The sequence below is a fragment of the Panthera tigris genome, chromosome D2 (assembly GCF_018350195.1).
Source record: "Panthera tigris isolate Pti1 chromosome D2, P.tigris_Pti1_mat1.1, whole genome shotgun sequence".
In the NCBI taxonomy this organism is placed as follows: domain Eukaryota; kingdom Metazoa; phylum Chordata; class Mammalia; order Carnivora; family Felidae; genus Panthera; species Panthera tigris.
This window is the reverse complement of record NC_056670.1, coordinates 17,379,073-17,403,128: the sequence shown is the minus strand read 5'-3', so window position 1 is coordinate 17,403,128 and position 24,056 is coordinate 17,379,073. Positions and strand designations below refer to the sequence as shown.

The following is a 24,056-nucleotide window of genomic DNA, read 5'->3' as shown; positions in this document are numbered from 1 at the left end:
CTCCTTCCTGTTGGTTTGCACCCCTGCTCCCCTTTTAGCCTCTTCCACTTGGCCCTCCCGCCTCGAGGGGTCGCCCTGACACTGGAGCACATCACAGCCGGTGCTCAGGGGTCGTCTTTACTTTCCCACTTGTCACTCTTAGGGGACCCTCATCCCACTAAAGAGTTCTTACGAAGTTAACCGGATGTAAGTCAATCCCGCTGGCCTTTTTTTCTGGCTCCTTACTTGCCCTCCCGGCAGACCAAATGCTCTGCATTGTTTTCTGTCTTTCTTCCTCTCTCTCTGGTCCGTCTCCTGTCTCCTATAGCTGATGAATGGCTGGTTATGGGCTCAGTCACGTGTCCTCTCCTTGCCCCAGATGGCCCTTCATGCAGCTTTAGTGACCAGCTGTAGGCAGGGGAGGCAGATGCCTCTTTCTGGCCCAGATGTCCCCTGAGCTCCAAACCTATGTACTGCATTTGTTGTCTCTTCTTGGATGTCTCTGTGGTCCCTCAAACTTACCATGTTCGAAACTGAATTGGTGAGCACCTCCTCCCCTGAAAGCCAGCTTTCTTGTCCTATTGCCCGTCTCAGTACATGCTCCACCATGCATCGAGTTGTAAGTCCGCAAACCGGAAGTCCCTTCCTCCCTCCGTCGCCTTTCCAAAATCCAGTCTGTTACCAAGTCCCATGGATTTCACTTCCTGAATACCTCTTGAATCCATCTACTCTCCATCTTTTCGCGTACCTTCACGGTGCTATCTGGCCATCACACCATCAAGGCCTCTTACCCGGTCTCCTTGCACCCGTCCTCGCCTGTTTCTAGTCCCTCATCTACACTACAGGCAGAGCGCTCTTTTCGAAACATGTATCTGGTCTCGTGTAACAGGTGGTTGGTTAGTCCACAGGCTCATGAGGAAACATTTTCTGAAACATTTGAACCTATGTCAAAGAGGCTCGTTCCCCTGCGGGATAGTTTTGATTGGCAGGCAGTGTAGTGCGTTTCTATGCTGAGCCAGTCTGCTTCTTCTGAACTGTATCAGTTCCTTTCCTGCACCCCCAGCGCATAGTGGCTTTGTTGGCACCCTGGGTAGGCACACAATACCTTTTTAATGAGAAGCGCCATCAGGAACCCTCTTTATGGTGACTGTAAGCATCTATAAGAGAATACAGATCTAGGGGGTGAGTCACTGAGGCTCCTCCCTTATTGTAATTGGGTGAATTGGGGATATTGAAGCAGGAAGTATGTCAAGGGCGTTCCTGTTTTCAAGGAGCGTGTATTCTAATGGGGAAATAGAAAAGGGAAAAATGACCAGCTGCTCAGATCTTGTATTTTGCTGGTTGAGTGACTGTGACCTGGAGACGTGGGTCTCACTTTCAGCCCTGCTGTCCGTTGGCCTGTGACTTGGGACCGATCACTTGCCTCTGGGCTTCGGTTTCCGCAGTATCTGCATAATCTCTGCAGCCTCTTCCAGCCCTTGACATTTCATGCTTCTGTGAAAGAAGGACGGTAGTCACTTTTTCTGGTTCGAAGACAAGGAAACTGAGGCCTGGGGTGTCGTGACTTCCCCTAAAGTCGCACAGTTATTTGGGGGCACATCGCGGGCCTTATCTCCTGACCCCCATGCTTCAGTCTTGGGAAATAATACTGTATAACCTGTTCCTTTCCAGAGGCCACAGGTGGGAACTTTGGGAAGTGGGATAATCGGAATATTGAGAACGGCCCAGAAGATGGCACAGAGTCTGAATGCGTGCATTCCACCAGTACGGAAGAGACCGAGGGCTGCCTCCTATTTTAGAAGAAATCCTGACAAGGCTGGTGATCTGGACTCTTGGCCTGTAGCTTAGGTACAGTAGAGGAGACGAGAGGGAAAAGGTGGCCTGTTCGAGGTGGACTTCGTTGACGGCACCTAGAAACTGACAGAGCGACTGACAGAGAAGGAAGAGAGGAAAGTGGCGAAACGCAGACAGTCTGAAAGCGGGTCCGCGGCCGATGCCCAGTGACCTCCACCCCGGGGAGTGCCTTCATCTCACAGGAGCTGAGCGCTCAACCTTGTAGGTTCTTAGTTTGATGCCACGTCTCGATGAAAAGATTCCTTTCTCTTCCGCATCAGCTTGAGACATCATAATATTTTTGAGACTGACTGCCACAAAAAAATTTGGATTAGCCCCATCTAGAACTTAGGTTACATTTCATTTTCATAGAAAAGTTTACTGATGTGAACTACTTTGGATGATAGGTAAGTGACATTGGACAAAGTTTATTTGATTGGCACTTTTGCAAGACGAGGTTCTTGCAAAAAAGTGGTTTTTTGGTTGTCCTTGCTTTTGATTTTCATCTTTTTTTTTTTTATGTGAGCAGTCCTCTGATTTATAAAAAGATCCAACAAAATTTAAAATGATACAAAACGTCAGTTTCAAAACAACATCAGAAAGTGAGTGTATTTAACCGTACTCCGCTCATAACAGAGCAAATGGGTAAGTAGGATAATTCATGCTGTGGCATATTGCTGTACAAAATGGAAACAAAAAGTTGGTAAAGGAAGGCTCAGGAACCCTCTCTTTTAAGAAATAGAACTGAGGGGCTCCATAATCATCGGGCATCCGCTCAACACTGTACCTGTGGTTAGAAATGTACGTGATGGGAACTCCAGGGATCTTCCAGATCCTTCCTTTAAGGTCTGGGTCCACTGAGGCCACAGTGTCAAACTTGTACTGAATTACTCCCTGGACGAAGCAGTCCTCTGCATGGGTCCCTTTGTGTGTGCGTGGTCGTCGTTCACATCTTGGATCCTTGGCAGTCCTTAGAGCCACCCGTTCTGCCCTAATTCCTCAGTTTCAGCCATTGCACAGTCCGTTCTACAGGGGATACACTTGGCATACACACGGTCCATCACCGATTGTACTAAGCCAAGTTTGGCTTTCGTGGAAGACTTGGTGAAGTTGGCATCAGCCAGGATGTGGTTGCATCACAAGAATAAGCAGGAAGGGTGTTGGGGGACTTCTCCTTGAGTGCACTGAGATCTTTCTTTTCTTTCTTTTTAGGTTTTAATCCTTCTCTTCAAGCCTCTGATCTCAGAGACTGAGCATTCGCTTCATGGTCACGTACTTTCTTGCTTGCTTTTGCTTCCCCGTGTTCACGCTGCAGTCTTGATTTTCCTTGCTTTTGATTTTCGAATCCACTCTTTGTAATCCTGTTAAAAAATTTCTCATTTGAATAAAATGTTGCACTTCTAGCCTACCGAGTTATTGATTATTAGTAATACTCAAATTTTGAGAGCAAGAAGATCTTTTTGTTATTTAACTAGTTTGATAGCGTTTAGCATCAAATTTCTTAAAACATTTAAACAGATTAATCACAAACTGGGACGTGGGCTCTTTTTTTTCTTTTTTTTTTAAATTTTGTTTTTAAGGAGTCTCTACACCCAACGTGAGACTCGAACTCACGCCCCTGAGACCAAGAGTCATACGCTGTACCGACTGAGCCAGCCAGGTGCTCCTTGGGCTTGGGCTTTTTTTTTTTTTTTTTTTTAAGTTCCTCAAGCAATTCTAACGTACGACCGATGTTGAGAACGCTGGAACCAGATAATTCCACTAAGTAGCTCAAGAAATTAAGTTGAAAAAGTAAACTAAAACCCAACATAGATTATGATTAGTGTTAAATTGAGGGGAAAAGGAGAGAGAAAGAGAAGAAATCAGCTGGAACAGCATAATTAGGTGCTCAAATACTTGTTAGATGGGTGAATAAATTTACAGAATATAGGTTTCCTTTGCCTTCTCATAAGTATGTCAAACGGGTGTGTGTGTATATATATATATATATATATATATATATATATGGAATGAAGGAGTTAGATATAAAATTGATTAAAATAATGTTGGAACAACAGCAACAAAATGTTAGAACAGATGTTGCTTAGAATTTAAGTGTTACTATTTCATGATACTTTTAAGATGATCTGTCTATAGATGGTGGAAAGAATTCGTTAGCGTATGTTTTTAAACTTCTCAAGCTTGAATAGCTTAGTAACCAAATAAAGTTGTGTTTGGGAGACACAAGTCCTAGTAGGCCATGTCATGTGCCCGTCACCCTGCCACAGTGAGAGATTAGAGGACAGGGACGCGAGGGAAGAGCTCCAGGGACCTTATTGCATACATGCTGTTCCCTCGGGCAGGAACACTGTTCCCACACTTTCCCCAGGCCAGCTCCATCATGTCATTTGGATCTCAACTCAGATGTCTTTGTTCTGTGTCTTTCCTGGTCATGCAAGTTCAGGTACCTCCCTGTCTCATCACTCACCTTCACAGTGTCCCATTTTCTTTGTGACTTTGATCACTATTCATTAGTATCACATTTATTTGTTTACATGTTTGTTTTCTCATTTCTGCATTAGAATATATGTTCCTTAAGAGCGGAGACCTTCTCATGGCTGTGTCCCCAGGTTTTAGAGCAGAGCTCGAGTTGCGTGGCCAATATTTAAGTAATATTTTGGGGATATACAAGGACTTTTATTCGTCTCTGTTGTCCTCTGGTCTTCAAGAAGGTTGGTAACACACACATGGGCTCACACTAATTTCTTAGGTCTTTTGAGCTGTATTTTATGTAATGTGTGGGTTAGCATTTATTTTGTATTTGTGTCTCGATGAAACGGAATCTGTTTCAGGGAAGAGATCATAAATTTTGTGTGCCTTCTTCATACCTCCCATAATTTGTAGATTCAGAATGATAGTGCCTGGGGCGGGGGGGGGGGGGGGGGGGGCGGGGGGGTGTCTCTGGTTCTGTTGTGGATGTGGTAGGTAGTGACTTTACATTTCCATGTATTTGGGGGAACGTTATACTGCTTGGCAGCTTAGAGCATTTTGACCTTTCCACAGTTTTGCGCAGTTATCCCCGTGTTAAGGATACTAATATTTGGGTCTTTGGTAAGTTTTAAATGCTTAATTCCCTGGTTATTTTGTATTCGTCTTTGTTTGCCGTCCCGGAATGCAAAGGCATTAAAGTAGCTCAACTTTTAAACTCTATTTGGTTTTAAATTTGAGTGATGTCACCGCTACTCTAGTGGTTAATGGTTCTTAAATTGTCTGCAACTGGTCTGTTTTGCTGATTTAATATCCTGTGTTCTAGCACGTCTTGTGATTTCACAACTTCTGGCCTTTTGGGGCATTTGTACTTTACCTGGGTTCAAGTAGGAAATACCGCTGAGTATAAAGAGAAACTATTTTTCTTCTTATTTCAGGGCTTACAGACCACAAGTCTTGACTCCTTCCAGCTTTTCAGACATGGGAGGTTTTAATGTTTATTTACTTTTGAGAGAGAGAGCGTGAGCGCGAGCATAAGCTGGGGAGGGACAAAGAGAGAGGGAGACACAGAATCCGAAGCAGGCTCCAGGCTCTGAGCTGTCAGCACAGTGCCTGATGTGGGGCTAGAACTCATGAATCATGAGATCATGACCTGAGTCGAAGTCAGATGCTCAACCAACTGAGCCACCCAGGCGCCCCTAAACTAGCGTTACTTTAGATTTTTTAAAGTATCTGCACATTTGACTTGTTGATGCTTAAGTTGTTTCATTTTTCCTTGAGATGTAATTCACGTGATATAAAATTTACCGTTTTAAACTGTGTTCTTCACTGGTTTTTAGTACGTTACTCCACGGTGCATCTGTCACCACTGTCTCATTCTACAACATGTCCTTCCCCCAAAAAAGAAACCTATCAGCTCTGATTCTCCCCTCCCCCCGTTCCTTGGCAACCACTAATCTACTTTCTGTTTTTATGGATTTGCCTGTTCTAGAACATCTCCTATAAATGGAATCATATGATATGCAACCTTTTGTATCTGGCTTCCTTTAACCGTAGAGTAGAATGTTTTCAGGGTTCATCGATGTTGCAGCACGTAACAGTACTTTATTCCCCCCCCCCTTTTTTTTTTTTGGCTGCGTGATAGGCTTTGCCACCTTTAAAGTATCCTCATCAATGGATGGACATTGGGTTGTTGATACTTTTTGGCGGTTATGAATGATGCTGTGAGTGTTTTTTGTGTGTGAGCATCTGTTGTCAGTTCTATCAGGTATATGCCTAGATGTAGAATCACTGGGTAGTTGTATGTTTCACTTTTTGAGGAATTGCTGAGCTGTTTTCCACATTAGCTGCACCATTTTCCATTCTCGCCAGCAATACAGGAGGTTCCAGTTCCTTTGCCTTCTTGCCAACGCTTGTCTTCTGGGTTTTTTTTTTTTTTTGTTTTTATTTTTGTTTTTGTTTTTGTTTCTTATTTTATTGGATCCTGGTGGGTGGGAAGTGGTAGGTCAGTGTGGTTTTGATTTGCATTTTCCCTAAAGACTAATGATGTTGAACATCTTTACATGTGCTCTTGGCCATCTGTGCGTCTTCTTTGGGAAAATATCAGTTTGAAGTCTGTTCCTTGTTTTTAAATTAGATTATTTCTCTTTTTATTGTTGAGCTATAAGGGCTTTTGCATATTCAGGTCATTAGATCCTTGTCAGATATACGATTTGCAGATATTTTCTCCCATTCTGTGGGTCGTCTTTTTTACTCTCTCAGTAGTATCCTTCGACACACAAAAGTTTTTATTTTGATCAAGTTCAGTTTACTGATTATTTTTTATGCTTTTTGTGTCATGTCTAAGAAAGCATTATGTAATTCAGAGTCACACAGATTTTCACCTCTGTTTTCTCTAAGAGTGTTATAGTCTTTGCTTTTTTATTTAAGCTTTTGATCCACTTTGAGTTACTTTTTTGTGCATGTGTGAGGTTGGTGTTCCAAATTCATTCTTTTGTGTGTAGATATTGTCCCTGTGGTGGGCACTTGAAAAGACTGTTTCTTCCCCCAGTCATTGGTCTTGGCATCCTTTGAAAAATCAATTGACCATAAGTCTATGGGTTGCAAAGTCTTCCTTTTAAATGTTTAGCAGATTTACACTATAGAGTAAAACCATTCCTGGTAAGTGAAATGTGTCTGTTGCTCGATGCTGCTGTGAGTTTGGGCTTGTTGTCACAGCAAAAGCTGCCTAATTCAGTATTCACAGATTACTGGGAAGTGATTTAGTCTTGTGTTGAGCAACATTTGTTTATCTGAGAACAAATACATAAATGGCAGGTTGAGAACTGATGCTACCTGGTAGCATTTGTTCAAGGGTCTGAGTTACATGATTTAGAATGCCATCGTCAAGTTCAGAACTTCAGAGAATACGTAATGAGGCAGGAAAAATGATCTACCTAAAGGCATACAGCTGGTTAGTAGCACGGCCAGGATTCTGAGCTGAGTTGTGCCTCTGCATTCCTTCTCTGATGTACTTCATAGCCATGAACGTAAGGTGTTGTCTGAGGTGGTCTCAAGAGGCAAAAGTCCAGGCTAATTCTGGCCCCAGTTTAAGAAGCAGGTGGTTTTTCAGTAGATGGCTGTGAAATTATGGTTTGGTATGAATTCCTCTTCTTTGACACTATCAGGGTGGGTGTTTGGCTGATTAAGAAAGTCAGTTGAAACAAGTACTCTTAAGGAATGGTGCATATGGTTCTTAGCATTTATGTTAACATTTATGCCAGGGGCACCAAAATGTAGTAAAGGGGAAACAAGCGTGTAACTAATCTGTGAGACCAGTACTTGGAAATTGATTATGAAAGGTTCTGAACATCTGTTCAATGGAACACTTAACATCCATGTAAAATATTAATACAAATGTATACGTTTTATGAAAAGACATTGAAGTTACATTTTTAAATGGGAAATAACAATTGAGAAGAACATGAATATTAAGCTGCCGTGTGTGTGTGTGTGTGTGTGTGTGTGTGTGTGTGTGTAGACACATTAAGAAGGTCTGGGTTTCAGTTCTAGATGGCGGTGTAGGAGGATCTTGAACTCCTCTCTTCCCATGGATACCCTGAACCTACAGCTACATATGGAACAGTTTCCTCTGAAAATACCCAAAACTAGCTGAGTGACTCCTACACATTAGGTGAATAAGGAAACAACCTACACTGAAGTGAGATGCAGTCCTGCCATAAATCCCACCCCTGGCACAGTGACCCACAATTGGGAGGGAGCTCACAATCCAGACTTCACCCCTAGGAGCAATGAATGGTTTGAACCCCACATCCAGCACCCCAACTTTTAAGATCTGCACTTCAGAGACAAGCCCCCAGAACATCTAGCTTTGAAAGCCAACAAGGCTTGCATCCGTGAGACCCACAAGGCTGTGGGGAACAGAGAAACAGCTCTTAAAGCAGTCACGTGAGTGGAGTCCCCCAACTCCAGGACTCAGCACAGAAGTAGCCGATTGAAAAAGGTTCAGACTTTCTGTAAAAGAGGCCCATTTGCTTATCATAGAGCACTGAGGGGCCGGCATCTAATTTAACACTCATCTGGGGCCCACTCTGTAGTCTGCAAAGACGGAACTGGCAGGTGTTACCTTTGTGCCGTCTCTCTGCCTCACCCCTGCTCACTGGTATCTCCGGAAAAGGAGCTTGAATGCTCATCTGGTGTCCATGTTTTGCAGTCGCCACCTAAGGGATTCCTCTAGGTCATGTGGCTCCAGTGACCGGCAAGGCTTACGCTCACAGGCCCCTCATGTTTATTGCAGTATTTACAACAGCCAAGACTTGGAAACAACTTAAGTGTCCATCAGCGAGTGAACGGATGAAGAAAATGTGTGTATAGACAGTGGAATAGTATCAGCCATAAAAAGAAGGAAGTCTTGCCATTTGCGACAACATGGATGGACCTTGAGGATATTATGCTAAGTGAAACAAGTCAGAGAAAAACACATATCGTATCATCTCCCTTATGTGTGGAATCTATAAACAAAAACAAAAAATGAAGTCCTAGAGAACCGATTGGTGGTTGCCAGAGGTGGTGGGGAGGGGTGTGTGAAGGGGTCAAATGGTACAAACTTCCAGTTAGTAAGATAAGTTTTGGGGATGTGATATACAGCATGTACTTCTAGGAAATACCATATGGTACATTTGAAGGTTGCTAAGAGTAACTCCGAAATGTTCTTATCACAAGAAAAAATGTGTGTGTGGTGGTGGATGTTAACTAGTCTTGGGGTGATCATTTCACAGTAGATGAAACCATGAAATCATTATCTTGGACACCTGAAAGATTATGTGTCCGTTGTATCTCAACTTTTGAAAAAGTAACTTAACATTTTAAAGAGAAAAGACCAAAATACAACAAGTCTGGGAGGATGTGAATCACAATGTTAAATAGTAGGTGGGCGGGCGACGTGAACAGTGCTTATCCGTAGAGCTTCAGAGAGCAGATGATTTTTTACACTCTTTAATATAATTATTTCCTTATTGGTTGAAAGTTTGCCATGAGCATTTGTCACATTTAAAATAAAGAAGCAAAGGCTGTTCCTGTTTTGAGATGAGCCTCTGAAATGTATAATTAAAAAACAAAAATCCCTTGTGGAACTTAGGCAGCAGGAGAGAATGCTCTTGGTGGGGCCCCCTTTCCCACACCTCTGTGACGTGAGCAGGCGCCCTGGTGTCACTGTGTGTCCCTAGACACTCCCCCCCCCCCCCGCCCCGCGCAGCCGCAGAGCCCCTTCTAAATGAGTAGAATGGCGTTTCTCTCTCTGTCTCCGATTTGATTTTTATACGTAGAATGTGATATCACTGGCGATCATTTTTTCTTTGCGGTTTGATGTTTCAGGAAGATTTCGACGTGGATCACTTCGTGTCCGACTGCCGGAAGCGCGTGCAGCTGGAGGAACTGAGAGGTGACCTGGAACTCTATTACCGACTCCTCAAAACAGCCATGGTGGAGCTCATCAACAAAGACTACGCGGATTTTGTCAACCTGTCCACAAACTTGGTAAGCCGGAAATCCGCAAGGCCCTCTCATCCATATTTATTCTTCAGAGTGGAGTGTAGATTTCTAAAAGGAAGCTTTCAGTCGATTCCCCCTGCGCCGCCCCCCCCCCCCAAAAAAAAACCTAAAGAGATTACTAAGCTCACGAGTAAAATAACTAAACTGTTTGGTGTGCATTTGTTTGGTTTTAGTGTTTAAATTCATTTCAGGCCGCTCTAGCTTGATTATTTTTTTGAAATCGTTAGTAAATAAGTCAACAGCAGAGGATAAGAACATCGGAGTCGTCGTTTTTTGGTAGTTGCTAAGTGATTACCCTGAAGTCTTAACTTGGTTGAGGCTAATTTGCAAGAGCAGATACCAACTATTCTGAAGGAAGTGTTGAACTTACTTTCAGGTGGATGCGTTAGGCAGAGCTAGGTTGAGGGGACGTGGGCCAGTATTGATATTTAGAAAGCGTGGTTTTATAAAAACATAAGAATGATTTGTAGTGAGCATGTCAAGTGTTTGTGAAAGCTGTTTAGAAATGCTTGGGTTATAATATTTGCAGAAAAGTCCCCTTGTTCTTACTTCATTTTGTTTTAAATCTGCCGAAAGTCGGCAGCTCCGTGGGGATTTCAAGAAGCATTAAAATAATGAGGCATATTTGCTTTTGGGAAATATACCCCTAACATAAATGTTCCAGTGGGATTAGAAACCCAGAAAATTTGATTTCTGTTCTGTTTAATTTGGATTTTTCTCAAGGGTTATAATGATGTTTAGGAGACACATAGCCCGTTGGCCTTTCACATCAACTGGCTGGGTATCATAAATTACGGACAGATAGCTGTGCCCCTTCCGTTACAATTTTTCACATTCATTTAAAATGGCATCTAAAGGCAAATTGTTTGAAGGTTTCATTTATTAGGACTTCCCTTGTTTGTATAGTTTCATGTATACCAACAGATTTTTTTCGTATTCTGTGAACAACATTGATGGCACAGTAACATTTCCGTTATTTAACTACTCAGCAAAATACAGTCATACCAAAAAAATAACTTAAGTCTAGTACTGCTTTGATCATTAAAAGATACTTCACTGTTATTCCTGATTGTGATGTGTGTGTGCCAACGTGATTTTGCCTTTAGGTTGGCATGGACAAGGCCCTCAATCAGCTTTCTGTGCCTTTGGGACAGTTACGAGAAGAAGTTTTGGTAAGTCCCTACATAGTATAAAACAAGCTGCTGGAAAGCATGTGGTCCTCGTTTGCCTTCTCCAAGAAGAATTCCTTTCATCTGTCAGCTCGTGGTGCGGTGGTTGTTTTCTCATGGTTTCATGATTATTGTATTTGCCTTCAGAAAAGTTGTAAATGATTTTCTATTTTTGCATGTGGTATTATGACCTAAAAAACATGTTCGATCTGAAGAACACAGATTCTCAGAGTAGACAGCCTTAAAATGTCAGGGGAGAGGAAGAATATTTCCAAATTCAACTTATTAATGCCACCTTACTCCCATGTAAGTGGTTTCCAGCTTCTGAATGGCTCATTTGAACAGTTCCTAATTTGTAAGTATCCCCTCCCCGCCCAGACAGTAATGTATATGCGGTCAGGTTCCCAGACTGGTCCACAAAAGCTATGAAATCCTTCATGTAACCAAAAGATGATATAGATGTAATATCTAATAATGTTTCTCTGAGAAAATCCCTGCTGTGGGAATAGAACTCCCCACTCCCAGACGTTGGGAATGGGAACTCCACCTGGTGAACAGCGGAGGGGAACTTAGGGCATCACTTCCAACAGAAAACCGTGCCGTCTGTCCTCCCCCACCCCCCAGTCTGTGTCGATGCCCTGACTTGTCCCCCCTCCCCCCCACTCCCCCGACCCCTCCGTTTGGATGCACCGTTGTGAACTTGGTGCTCTGCACCGTCCTGTCCTGGGTATGTCACCCCTAGCTTGAGTGGCCTCGTGCATCAGCCCATAAGACGATGCCTGGAACCTGAGGAGATACTAGAAATGGAAGATGATCCAAGGGAAGGCCCGGTGCATGGACAGAGCTGGAAAAAACGTGGAGTCCCAGCAATGTCCGTGCTGAGAAGCCCAGAGGAGGGGTAGGCAGGAAAGAATTCATAGAAGAGGGAAATTTGGAGCCGTGCCTCGAGCTAGCTAATACTCTTCCTTGTTTATGTCCCGTTTGAATGTTACAAAATCTTATTGAGGTGCTTTCCCCCGGAAGGGAAGAGCGATTTTTGTGGTCCACTATTGGATTCCACGCCTGCTGCCGCGTGTCTCTCCTGCCTCCTCCTTGGTGTGCCCCTTCCTCCCCCAGCCCCATAGCCGTGGTGTCCCCTGAGCCTAGCCTTCGTTTGGCCTTCCGCTCTTCTCTGAAACCCCTCTCCCCAAAGGTAGATTTGCTCCGCTGACTCCTGCTCTCGCCTCGCACACAGGTTCCCGTCCTGCCTCGTCCCCGTGAGCACCGTGTCCCCTTCCTTTTCCACAGCCGTCTTTATAGCTGCTTTTGTCCTAATGAGCCACAGACCTGACCTTCTTTTCTGGTCCCGACTCAGAGACCAGATCTAAGATTCTAAGAGATTCTAAGATCTTTAACGGATAAGACTGTTTCTGTCTTCGTTGTTGTATCCTCATGTGCTGTCACGACAGCTGACATCTAGTAGGTATTTCATGATGTTTTCTGAGTGAAATAATTCACCTTTCTGTAGAATTTTTGTGATGTGTCCAGTTTATCCCAGCTGTTTCCGTGAACCTTTGTTTTGGCTCTAATTCCTGTCTTCTACCTGGTTTCGTTCCTCAGCTTCCGGCCCTCTTTCTCCACCTGTGAGCTCTCCCTTTTCCTGGCCATTCTGTTCTTACTCCTTGATTCCTAATATTTCCAAAATATTAGGACCTACGATAGGTCAGTGCGTCAACATTCTCTAGTTCTCCAGAATGTGTGGAATCCCGTCTAAAGCCCTTATCTGAGTGAAGTCCTCCTGAGTTGACCCCTCCCTTATTTCTACTTCTCTCCAAAACGAAGCCGACAGCGCACCCGGGTGCGTGGCTGTGACCCTGAGTGTGGACGCGTCTACACCTTCTTACCTCTTGTCTTCTGAAGATCCTCTCTCCGCCCATGCACGGCTTCAGAGCCGGGTTTGAGTCCCACCCCTTTTCCAGACTCTTCTGTACTTTGCTTCAGACTACCTGTTCTCCACTCTGACCACCCATGACATTCACTGTATATGTATTATTATTCTTCTGGCCGTTAATACAGTGCGACCCTGGCTTTATGTCATTTTGCCCCTAAATCGTGAGTACCCTCAACAACATTTGTGTCTGATATTTCGTGTTATTGTCAGTGTCTGCATAATACTGGTCTGCAGGTATTAAGTTCTGTGAGGTTGAATTAAATGTATAAACCTGATCATGTTACAGAACAGTTTCTGCAACATACTTTGTTTATGCTTTTAAAGAGCCTCAGGTCATCTGTCAGTGAAGGCATTCGGGCAGTGGATGAACGGATGTGTAAGCAAGAGGACATCAGGAAGAAAAAGGTATCCCTCAGTAGATTTCCCACGTTACGTGCCGGTTATGTGTCCCCTCCTCGTGTCCCCTCATGCTTGTCAGTCAGTACTATGCAGCTTTGTTTTCAAAGCTCTTTTGCATGTGCATATTTCGCATTATAATGTCACGTTATCTACTTGAAATAGTAAGACGGGATTCTGGAGGTACCCACATGGTCTCAAGGTCCCTCACTTTTTCCAGAACAAGAAATAATATGTCAGTGGAGCACTTGGTGGTTTAACAGCCATGTAAATGTTCTCCACCCCTGTATTCTACTGCAGGTTAGTTGTTCTAGAAAAGGCGGAGTATTGCTGTCTCATGCTCGGCCATGTTTGTTTCTTTTTTCGTTTCCCTTGTTTAAATACACGTCTGCGTGCACTGCCTTTACTGTTTAGTGCCCCTGGATTTTAATTTTATTTCCTGATTTTTTTGTTTATGCTCTGGTTTTAGCTCTTCTTCTTAGTTTTTGAATCCCAGTTAGTCAACATACAGGGTTATATTAGTTTCAGGTGTACAGTGTAGTCATTCAGCGCTTCCCTAGGTCAGCCGGTGCTCATCACAGCAAGGGCACGCCTTCATCCTCGACACCTGTTCCACACAGCCCTCGTTGTATTCGTGATCATAAGGATGTCAGGGCAGAGTTGGAATTGGGATTCCAGACTTCTGACTATCCAGTGTTTTGTACGTGTATTTATTAGCATATTTTATTATTATTATTTTTAGTATTTTTTGAGAGAGAGAGGGAGCAAGTGAGGGGGAGAGAGAGAGAAATGGGGCTTACCCGAAGTGGGTCTCGAGCTTACCCAAAGCGGGGCTCGTGCTCACCCAATGTGGGGCTCGAACTCACAAACGGTGAGATGCTTAACTGACTGAGCCACCCAGGTGCCCCCTTATTAGCATGTTTTCTTAAATCTCACGGGGGAGAAAGAAGCTTATTTTAGAGACTATTTCTCCTTTACATCTTCTCCCAGCTTTTGTCCGAAGAATTCATGTGGTGTGTTTCTAGACAAGACTGTAAGCTTCATGAAAGCAGACATTTTTCTAGTTTTATTCACTGCTGTCCCCACTCTCTGGAAGAATGTCTAGCTCCCAGGAGGGGTTCTCAGGTACTGTTTGTTTAACGGATGACTTTGTATTTTTCGTTCTTTTAAGGATAAGAGGTTTTTGTTGTTTTTTTTTTTGTTTGTTTTTTTCCAACGTTTTTTATTTATTTTTGGGACAGAGAGAGACAGAGCATGAACGGGGGAGGGGCAGAGAGAGAGGGAGACACAGAATCGGAAACAGGCTCCAGGCTCCGAGCCATCAGCCCAGAGCCTGACGCGGGGCTCGAACTCACGGACCGCGAGATCGTGACCTGGCTGAAGTCGGACGCTTAACCGACTGCGCCACCCAGGCGCCCCAGGATAAGAGTTTTTATAACATCCCGCAACCTCTTGGCAATATTTGTAGCATAAAATACCTTCAATGAATTGACACTAGGGCATATAGGTGTACATCATGCACATGTAAACCGAGAGGATAAGTACGATCAGAAACTGAAAAGGTGAAGAAAGGGCCATAAGAAAATAAATGGACTGCCCATAGAGAGATTCAGGATGGAAAAAAGAAGAAATAAGAGTACAGAGCATGAGAAAGCAAAAGTCTAGGGGTTTTTTGTTTGTGTTTTTTTTTTTTTTTTTACTATTAATTTGCAGTAGAATATTGAAATATGCTTGTTCCAGAAAGCCAAAATTAAGATTTCCATTCTTGGCAATTCAGTGTTTTATAGAAATATTCAAAATGTAGGATGCTCTATATATTCAAACTTGACTTCTTTCTGGTTTTATATTTTCTGGCACTTAGCATGGAAAACAAGATGATTAAGGTTAAACATTATAATAACTTTTTTTGTTTGCTTAATTTTTATCTTTATAGATGTGCGTGTTGAGGCTTATACAAGTTATTCGATCAGTTGAAAAAATTGAAAAAATCTTAAATTCTCAAAGTTCTAAAGAAACATCTGTACTAGAAGCAAGCAGGTAAGTATTTTTTTTTACTAAACAGCACGTAAATTAATACCTCACATCCAGTTTAAATATTGTTTGGTTTCGTTTTAGTTAGAATTCATTTCTGAATAAGGAGAAAACCCAAGTCTGTAGCTTAGCGTTTTCGAACGTAGCTCCAGAGAGTAGAGCGCACGAGATGGTAAAGTTTATTATACGTCATTTTAAACCCTTTGTGGTCCTAGGCCATGTAGTTCCAACACTGGGGGTCAGAGGCAGTGTGCCTCCCGTGGAAAGTTTTTACACTTGGAATCCCCTTCCCTAAAGAGCTAGCAAAATCCTTGTTGATCTTCAAGGTATAGCCTTCATCTTTCTCAGATTTTCTCTAGACCTGCCCAGAGTATTAACCATTGATGTGTTTTGCACCAGCATTATATCGTTAACGGAAACAGTATAGGGCACGTCTAGGTGAAATGCACGAACGAGGAAGAAAAAGCTTCTGAAATCAGAAAAAGATGACCGCTCTCTGTGTTACGCCGCGACTTACCGCCGCCTTAGTGTGAATTTTCAATCAGCCGGGTAGATGAGGGACTCGGAAAATGAGTTGCCGGAGCACGGCGGCACCAGCGGGACGCGCTGTGGAACAGTGGGAAGAACACAGGCTTGGGGAGCCCGAGTCCAGGTCCTTCGCTGCCCTGTGTCCCCTGGAGTGTAAGGCTGACAGCAACCCCACGTGCGAGGTTGTCTCAACCAATGAAGGACTGTCAGCCATACCTGGCATACACAGGCCCTCCCCCTTAGGAAATCTGGGTTGAACGTGAGCTGTCTTTTTGAAATCACCCTGATAGCTATAGCGTTTTTCCACGAGGAATACTGGATCATTGAGGCAGCACCACCCACAGCCAAACTGACTATACCTAGAGTTCAAAGGCTTGGTCCCACCAAGAAGGCATGGGGATTTCTTAGTTTTAGGAACTGATGTTTTAGATTCGGAAGGGTCCCCAGAGACCCCACGCTCCACATCTCTCATTATGGAGTAAAGAAAGGAGACATCCCAAAGGAAGGGGGTTCTCGGGTCCTCCGTTTCTGCCTCCTTTCATAATCCAGACGTGGAAATGGGTACTCGCTGCCCGCCGGGTGTGTTTCTTCGGCCCACTGCCCTTGTGCCCCTGACCCCTTCGTCACTTATCAGAGACCCCGGGAACGTCCGTTCCCATCCGTCTGGTGGAACCGGCTCGTCTTCAGCTGCTCTGCTCTCTGCTGACGGTCCCTCTAGCCGCATCCTCATCCGGCCTCTCTCTCGCTCCGATGCACGCCTTCCAGTTTTCTTTGTTTTTGCTCGTTCCTGCTGTGTTCCTTTGATAGAAATCCCTCAGTGGTTTCTGTTTCTGTAATACTGTTCCTTTGGCAATTCTGCCTTTAATGTAATAGCTATTATGCTCTTTCTTGCTCAGAATCACCTTTGAGGCTTTTTCCTTTCCTTTTGAACAGCAGCTTTGAGCTGTAGACAAAGGAAAGCTAGAGCCACGTTGGTGAATAGTAAATAGATCATGCTTCCTAGGCCAGGAGACGTTGAGATAATTGGTAAACAACACGTCCACGCTAGGTTATTCAAGTTAGAGGTTCAGCTTTGGGGTTGGTCACGCTGGGCACTCTCCCTCTACGCTGGTTTGGATGCTGTGGAAACAGGGCCGGGTGGATCACTGCTGGTCTGCATATAGTGTTTTGTATTTCCTGATGGTGTGGGTTTTCCCCTCACTGCCTGCTTGTGCCTCGAGAGATGTGGGATGCCTTAGAAAAGCCCAGCAGGTACTTTCAGTGCCTTTATGGTTTTCATCTTTCACTATTCAGCTTCCTCTTAAGTGATGTTGATGCTTTATAATGTGTTTGGAGGGAGGGGGAGTACGTTTATTACACGTGGTAGCCGATACAAATGCATGTTTTCTCGGTAGGACCCGGAGCATGTAGATTGCTCTTTCTGCTCTTTGGTAGACGCAAATTTAAAGGAAGCTGCTTTGAGGTGTTGCATTTATTGCTGCTAGAGGGCCAGTTTGAGTTTATTGAAGGGACAACAGGATTTGGTGCCTGAGACGTATTAGAGGTCTTTTGGAAGGAGGGAGAATGAGGCAGGTAGAGAAGAGGAGGATTCGGCTATGAATGATGGGATAGGGCAAGAGAGAGAAGGGGGTTAGAGATGAAGACTCGTGAATGGGAGAGCCTGAGGAACGTGGTGGAAACACGCAGTTGCACCCACACTCCCCCGGTCCAGCTCCTGCTGCTCGTGTGGGCCCTGTGGCTGGGGCCAGGCATTGTCAGTGGCTTGCTTATACGTGACGACCTCCCCACCACACCTAGAACATGCTATGCTTATGGCTCGTAGTGAAAATCCACAGCACGGAAGGTATGTTAGCTTTCACCTTGTGACAAGGCGTCTGTGGGAGAAAACACCCTGAAGAAAAGTTACGACACCGTGGGTGGCTAAAGCCTCACTGTTGCTAATTGGGTGATATCGTCTCTTGGAAATTAAATAACTCTGGGAACTAAATTTCTGTAACTGTCTCTACTAGCCCGCTTTTGACTGGACAGATTTTGGAGAGAATTGCCACAGAATTTAACCAGCTACAGTTTCATGCTGTTCAAAGCAAAGGCATGCCTCTTTTGGACAAAGTAAGACCGGTAAGTGTTGGTTTAGATTTTCACAGTTTGCTGTTTGGGAATTTGCTGGATGATTTTAGTTTAATCTCGTATTGCCCCTGATAATTGTTGCTGTAGAGGACTTTGAAACCAACGTTGAATTTTTTCTTTCAGTTTTGGTTTCTGGGGACCCTGCTTCTCTCATGTCATGTTGGAGAGATTTTGCGTAAAGTCACAAGCATATTCTCCAAATTACACGAGTAAAATGAATTCTGAATTTCATGTAACTCGACACATTGTACGAGGTAGTCAGAATTAATTTACCCAAAGCCCTTGACTGGGTTTAAACACATTTGTCGGATTTACTCTGTAGCTTAAGAAGAAAATAACTTTGTCATTTCTTAGATGAAGCAAAGATTTACTTGTAAAGAAATCGTGGGAGAAGAGATTTCACTGTTAACTCTCCAGAAAATGTTAATCTTTTAATCTTACGTATATTCTAGTAGAATAGGAGGTCTGTTATATACATATTTGAATTTTTAGCAATTGGTCTACCTGGAACTTTCCTTACAGCTGTTTTTGCTTGCAGCGGATAGCCGGCATTACAGCCATGTTACAGCAGTCACTGGAAGGCCTGCTCTTAGAAGGTCTCCAGACTTCCAACGTTGATATAATACGGCACTGCCTACGGACCTATGCCACAATTGACAAGACACGGGATGCCGAGGCCTTAGTCGGTCAAGTTCTAGTGAAACCTTACGTGGATGAGGTGTGTGCACTCGTGTCTTCGTTCAGACGCTCCTAGAGCATCTACTCGGACTTGGATTCTTCACTGGCTGTGGGGGGATAGATCAGAGATCTTTCTGTACAGTCTCATAGTTACCGCACTCTCAGTTGTAGGAAAAGCTCGGTCCCCCCGTTGTTTACAGTCAGAGTGCCAGGAACCGAGCATGCTCTCCAGTATTCTCTAGTGATGTCATAACCCAGGGATCATCCTAATACCATAGGGGTGAGGGTCTTGCCTAGGGAGAAGGTCCGGATCCAAACATTTGCAGGTCAGTTTTAAGTTGTGTCAATTCTACGTCAGTGAGGTTGTGAAAAAGCATTTTTGCACTGCCAGGGTAGAGGAGTAGAACAGTTAGGCCGATGACCGCTCCGCAGCACGTGCCTGGTGGCGGAGTGTGTGGACAGCCCCGTGAGCTTGGAAAGTCCGCGAGGGAGGTGTCTTCCCAGAATAGATTGGACCTAAGTGTTGAAAACCACGGGGGAGTCTGCCAGGCCAGGAAGTGGGAAGGAGGGAATGTTCAAAGATGAAGGGCTTTTGTTGGCAGATTAGTACCTTAAACCCGAACTTGGTTGTCCAGGACCCTTCACCTATCGGGGTATAGTTAAGTTACAGGCAGGGAGTATATCCTGCCTTTGAGGAGCCAGAATATAGGTCGTATCATACAAGGTTGCCAACATTCAACAATTTCCGGCTTAGAAAATGGCAGTTTCGTCTGGTTCAAACCGATAGAAGCCATAAAGCCAGTCCTCAGTGTTTGAAGACCCTCTTGCAGTCACCTGTCAGTGTGAATGTTCTTCCTGTCCCAGTAAGTACAAAGCTTCCAAGCCCTGTGACTTCAGGATGAAAGCCTTCCATTTTTAAAATGGGACAGTGAATCCTGTTGGTAAAAGTGAAATTTAAGGCTTAATTTCAGTAAGCCTCTCAACTTCATTAGGATCACTAAAAATAAATGATCTGCCAGTTCCCTGTGTGTATCCTGTTATATTTCATGGCTATTTCTGTGGGGATGAAAAAGACCGATTAACTACGTTATGCTTTATCCGTAAGTGAAAGTAGGGTAGTTCCTAATGTATGCTTTTTTCATTGAGCCGCATCTAATGTGCCAAATTAAGAAAATATTTTAAGTTTCAATGGCATATTAAAGGGACGATGGCCACGTTTGTATTTTAAGTTTGTGTGCTTGTCCTTTCTTTACCTCTTGACTCTCAACCTTCCCACAGAAAATAAAATAATAAAGTAAAATAAAATGTGTTTTCTCCCATCATTCTCTGTCCCAACCCTTTCCCTAATCTGGTGGTGGTCGGCTAGGCCGAGGTCAAGGCAGTACAGAGCTGTTGTCGGGACACACAGTATTTTGCTTTCAAGCCCAAGACGGGAAGCAGATGAGTGTGTGTGGTGTTTCGGCTCTAGGCCAGTCTCTGTCACCCAGCCTGTGTCTCCCTTGGGTCAGAGCTGTGTCCCCTAACCCTAGGAGCCGATGTTGAGTGAAGGTGTGCTTTACCTTCTGTTTCGAAGGCATGTCAGCTGGGGAGGAGGGTGGGCAGAGAGGAATTGTGTTTTTAAGGTTTTCTCTGTTCTTTCCTCTGTAGTATATAGTTCATACTTCTCTTTTAGGTGCTTTAAAACAAATGATGCTCCTTTTGATAGGTGATTGTAGAGCAGATTGTTGAGTCTGATCCGAACGGCCTTCAGATCATGTATGATAAGCTCCTGGAGTTTGTTCCTCACCATTGCCGCCTTCTTCGAGAAGTCACGGGAGGGGCCATCTCCAGGTAACTGAAACTGCTGAGCTTCCCGGTCAGCTCAGCTCGGCGATTGCATTTGGTGGCTCCCAGTGGGTACTGCTTACTGGCTGTCTTGTCTGAACTGGGAACGCGTGCGCTTTCCTATTTAATTGTTACCAATGCCATGAGGCGGGTGTTGTTAGCCTCGGTTTCTAGGTAATGGAACTAATAGTAGGAGCTAATCTTGAAGGTTGCATTTCTCTGAATCCAAAACCCCTTTTACCTTCTCTATACTTCTTCCTTAATCGGGTTTGAAATCAAAATTGGTTTCCTTCCATTATTCTGATGTCTATAAATATCAATTCAGCTTTAAGTCAACAAGTTGGGTTTTTTTTTTTTTTTTTTAAGTTTATTTTAAGGGAAGGAGAGAGGGGGAGAACGAGCGAGCGAGCGAGCATGAGCAGAGGCAGAGAGAGAGAGAATCCCAAGCAGGCTCCGCTCTGTGCTCTGTCAGAGCAAGCCCCATGCGGGGCTTGAACTCAGGAATTGCGAGATCATGACGTGAGCTGAAACCGAGAGTCTGACGCTTAACTGACTGAACCACCCAGGCGCCCCTCAGCTTGATTCAATAAGTTTTATATTAGTAGTGATTAAGGTTGTCTTCAGTTTCCCCTCCTTTTACTTAATTTCCATGACTTTCCAGTTCTGCTTCATAAATATCCCATTCCACTTCACCATCGCCCTGGTCCGGGCCTTTGTCATGTTTTCTGGAATAACAGGCTCTCCCCTCCTGGCCTCCCTGGCTCCACCTGTCCCCCTTCATTGCAGCCCTTGGTTGTCATATCCGCCCAGAGCTCTGCCACCTTCGTAAGTCTTTAATGGCTTCTCGTTGCTTATAGAGGAACATCCAGTCTTCTTGGCACAGCCCGTGAGGTCCTTGATGCTCTGGTCCTGGTGGTTCTCGACACTGTAGACCTTTCTACTGTGGAACTCCACCCCCCACCCCCGCCCCCGCAACCCCACCCCGTACCACTATGGTCCCTGGCCAAACTATAGCACTTGACCTTCCCTAACACAACTTGTACAGAAGATCCCTGACTTCACAGCGGTTCAACTTAGGACTTTTTGACTTTACGATGGTGCAAAAGCGATACGCATTCAGCGGAAACCATATCGCAGACTTCGAATCTGGATCTTTTCCCGGGCTAGCAATACGCAGTAGGATCCCCTCTTGTGATGCCGCGCAGTGGCAGCGAGCACAGCTCCCAGGCACCCACGCCATCACGAGGGTCCGCAACCGACACACTGAAACCATCCGGATTCTCACTTTGAGTATAGGCTTCAGCAAGTTACGTGAGGTAGCCAACACTGTGTTGTAAAATAGGCTTTGTGTTAGGTGATGTTGCCCGCCTGCAGGCTGCTGTGAGCGTTCTGAGCACATTTTAGGTAGGGTGTGCCGAGCTCTGATGTTCAGTAGGTTGGGTGTATTTTCATTTTCAGCTCATGATATTTTTAACTTACGTGGGGTTTATTGGGATGTAACTCCGTCGTAAGTCAAGGAAGATCTGTACTGGGGGCTTCTGTGGTTTTCCTCGTTGTCTCCTGCGCTTCCCGTTGCCTGTGGCTTTTGGTTAACCTGTCACCTCCATCTGAGCTCCCGCTCAGATACCACTTCCTTCAAGAGACCGCTTTCCCCTGGTGTTCAGCATTCACCATGTCCTCGGTTCCAGTACATGTTGGCTCTTAACCTCTGTGGAGGGGTCATTCCCAGAGGCTGAAGGTGTGCTCTCCTTCCACGCTGCCCACACCTTCCTCACCTGTCACCGTGTCTTGAAGTTAGCGACTTCCCCGTGTTTGCAAAATGAAAGACTTGGTCCATTTTCATCGTCAGAAAGGCAGAGGAGGTCTCAGATCTTTATGAAGTAGGCGATCAGTGCATTTGGTCTTGAATTTTTGTTCTTTGGAAAGACAAGAAAAAGAAAAACTATATGCCACCTGACCTTTGAAGTACCCTCTCTATTCCCACCGCATGATTTCGGCCTGGTTTTGCCGCTTGTGTTTAGTCATCGTGAAGATTTAGTTGGATTTGGATTTGGGGTGAGAATTCAGTAGAAGTCGTGATGTAAAACTAAGGAAGCCGCAATTGTGAAACAAAACAGTCATTAGATTTGACAAGGGCAGCCTTGGTCCCGAAAATGCCGAGTTTCAAAGCTTTGCGAAGGCCTTTCCATAGTTTTCAGCGTGGCAGAATTCACGTCGAAGCCTCGGAGGGTTGGGGAATCTAATCTGTGCGTTGGTAGGTCGTCATTTGCTTCAGGCACCTTTGTCCTGCTGGCCCTGACCTGCCCTCGCTCGGCTCCGGCCTCCAGGATTCCCCACTCTCGGTGCTTCCCTCGCACGTTCTGTTCTTTTTCCCTCGTGTCGCCCTCTGTATATGCCTTTTATATCTGTAGTGCCAGCAGCATGCAGGATCTGTCTTCCAGAGAATGTGGATTCGTTTTTCTCATTAGCCATCTGTTTCAGCTGTTAATCTTGTAGATGTAAGTTTTCTCTTTGGGGCTTTAAGTAGATAATTTGCTTTGGGGATGAGGGGATCTTGTCATTTGATATTGCTTATATTCTGTGCATCTGTAGTTTTAAAATTCCCAGTTTTATTCTTCTCTTCTCCAGGTACCTTAATAGAGCTCGTTCTTAGCGTGGCTGAAAGTAGAGACTGCGAGGTGTGGAATTGGGTATGTGGGAAATAGACATGTTGTTGGCCCTCCCCAGCCCTCCTCCAACCGGCCAGTGATTTCTTACCAGTACTTAACTATAGTAAGATTGTTTGGTAGCCCTTGCTGGCCAGTAAGGCATGGCTTCCTGGATAACCTATCTTTCCTGGCAATTTTTGCTAAGGAGGAAAATTAGGAAAGCTTTTATCTCTGTTTTCTTTTTTTTTTTTTTTTTTTTAATTTTTTAAGTGTTTGTTTATTTTTGAGAGAGTGGGAGGCACAGAATCTGAAGCAGGCTCCAGGCTCTGAGCTGTCAGCACAGCGCCCGATGCAGGGCTCGAACTCACAAACCGCAAGATCATGACCTGAGCCGAAATCGGACGCTTAAGTGACGGAGCCGCCCAGGCGCCCCTTTTTTCTTTATTTTCAATACCCAATTTCATATTGCAACTTAGCTACAAAACTCCCAGTTTTGCCGAAATAAGATCGTATATTAGGGCACCTGGCTGGCTCAGTCAGAGGAGCGTGCGACTCTTGGTCTCGGGGTCATGAGTTTGAGCCCCTCGTTGGTTGTGAAGATTACCTAAATAAAGACTTAAAAAAAGACCATATATTGAATTGCTGGCCATTGTTAAAGAAAGTTATCTTAAAACTGAGCATTCAGTGAGATGGTATTTACCTAGAAGTTATTTTTGTGTCTTTAAGTGCAAGAGAAAACTTGAGCAATCTGCCTTACTTATTTATTTACTTATATATTTAAGCCCTACTATCACAGCACTTCCTGTATGCTAGGCACAAGCCTAAATGCTTTACAAATATTAACCCATTTGAAGATGCTATGATCTCCATCCTGTCATCTCAATTTAAAGATGAAGA

At 44.4% G+C, this 24,056-nt stretch overlaps 1 protein-coding gene and 1 pseudogene across 4 annotated transcripts in view; one reads left to right on the top strand and one right to left on the bottom strand.

The window, feature by feature from the left end:
- COG2 (component of oligomeric golgi complex 2) overlaps positions 1–24,056 on the top strand; it is a 54,728-nt gene that overhangs the window by 3,133 nt on the left and 27,539 nt on the right. For all 4 annotated transcript variants that reach the window (XM_042960137.1, XM_042960136.1, XM_042960140.1 and 1 more), the window contains exons 2-8: positions 9,652–9,813; positions 10,935–11,000; positions 13,252–13,332; positions 15,257–15,360; positions 17,892–18,000; positions 18,548–18,727; positions 20,393–20,517. In XM_042960137.1, coding sequence (XP_042816071.1) covers positions 9,652–9,813; positions 10,935–11,000; positions 13,252–13,332; positions 15,257–15,360; positions 17,892–18,000; positions 18,548–18,727; positions 20,393–20,517 — 827 coding nt within the window. The remainder of the gene's footprint in view (positions 1–9,651; positions 9,814–10,934; positions 11,001–13,251; positions 13,333–15,256; positions 15,361–17,891; positions 18,001–18,547; positions 18,728–20,392; positions 20,518–24,056) is intronic.
- LOC102967700 lies at positions 1,168–5,708 on the bottom strand (annotated as a pseudogene).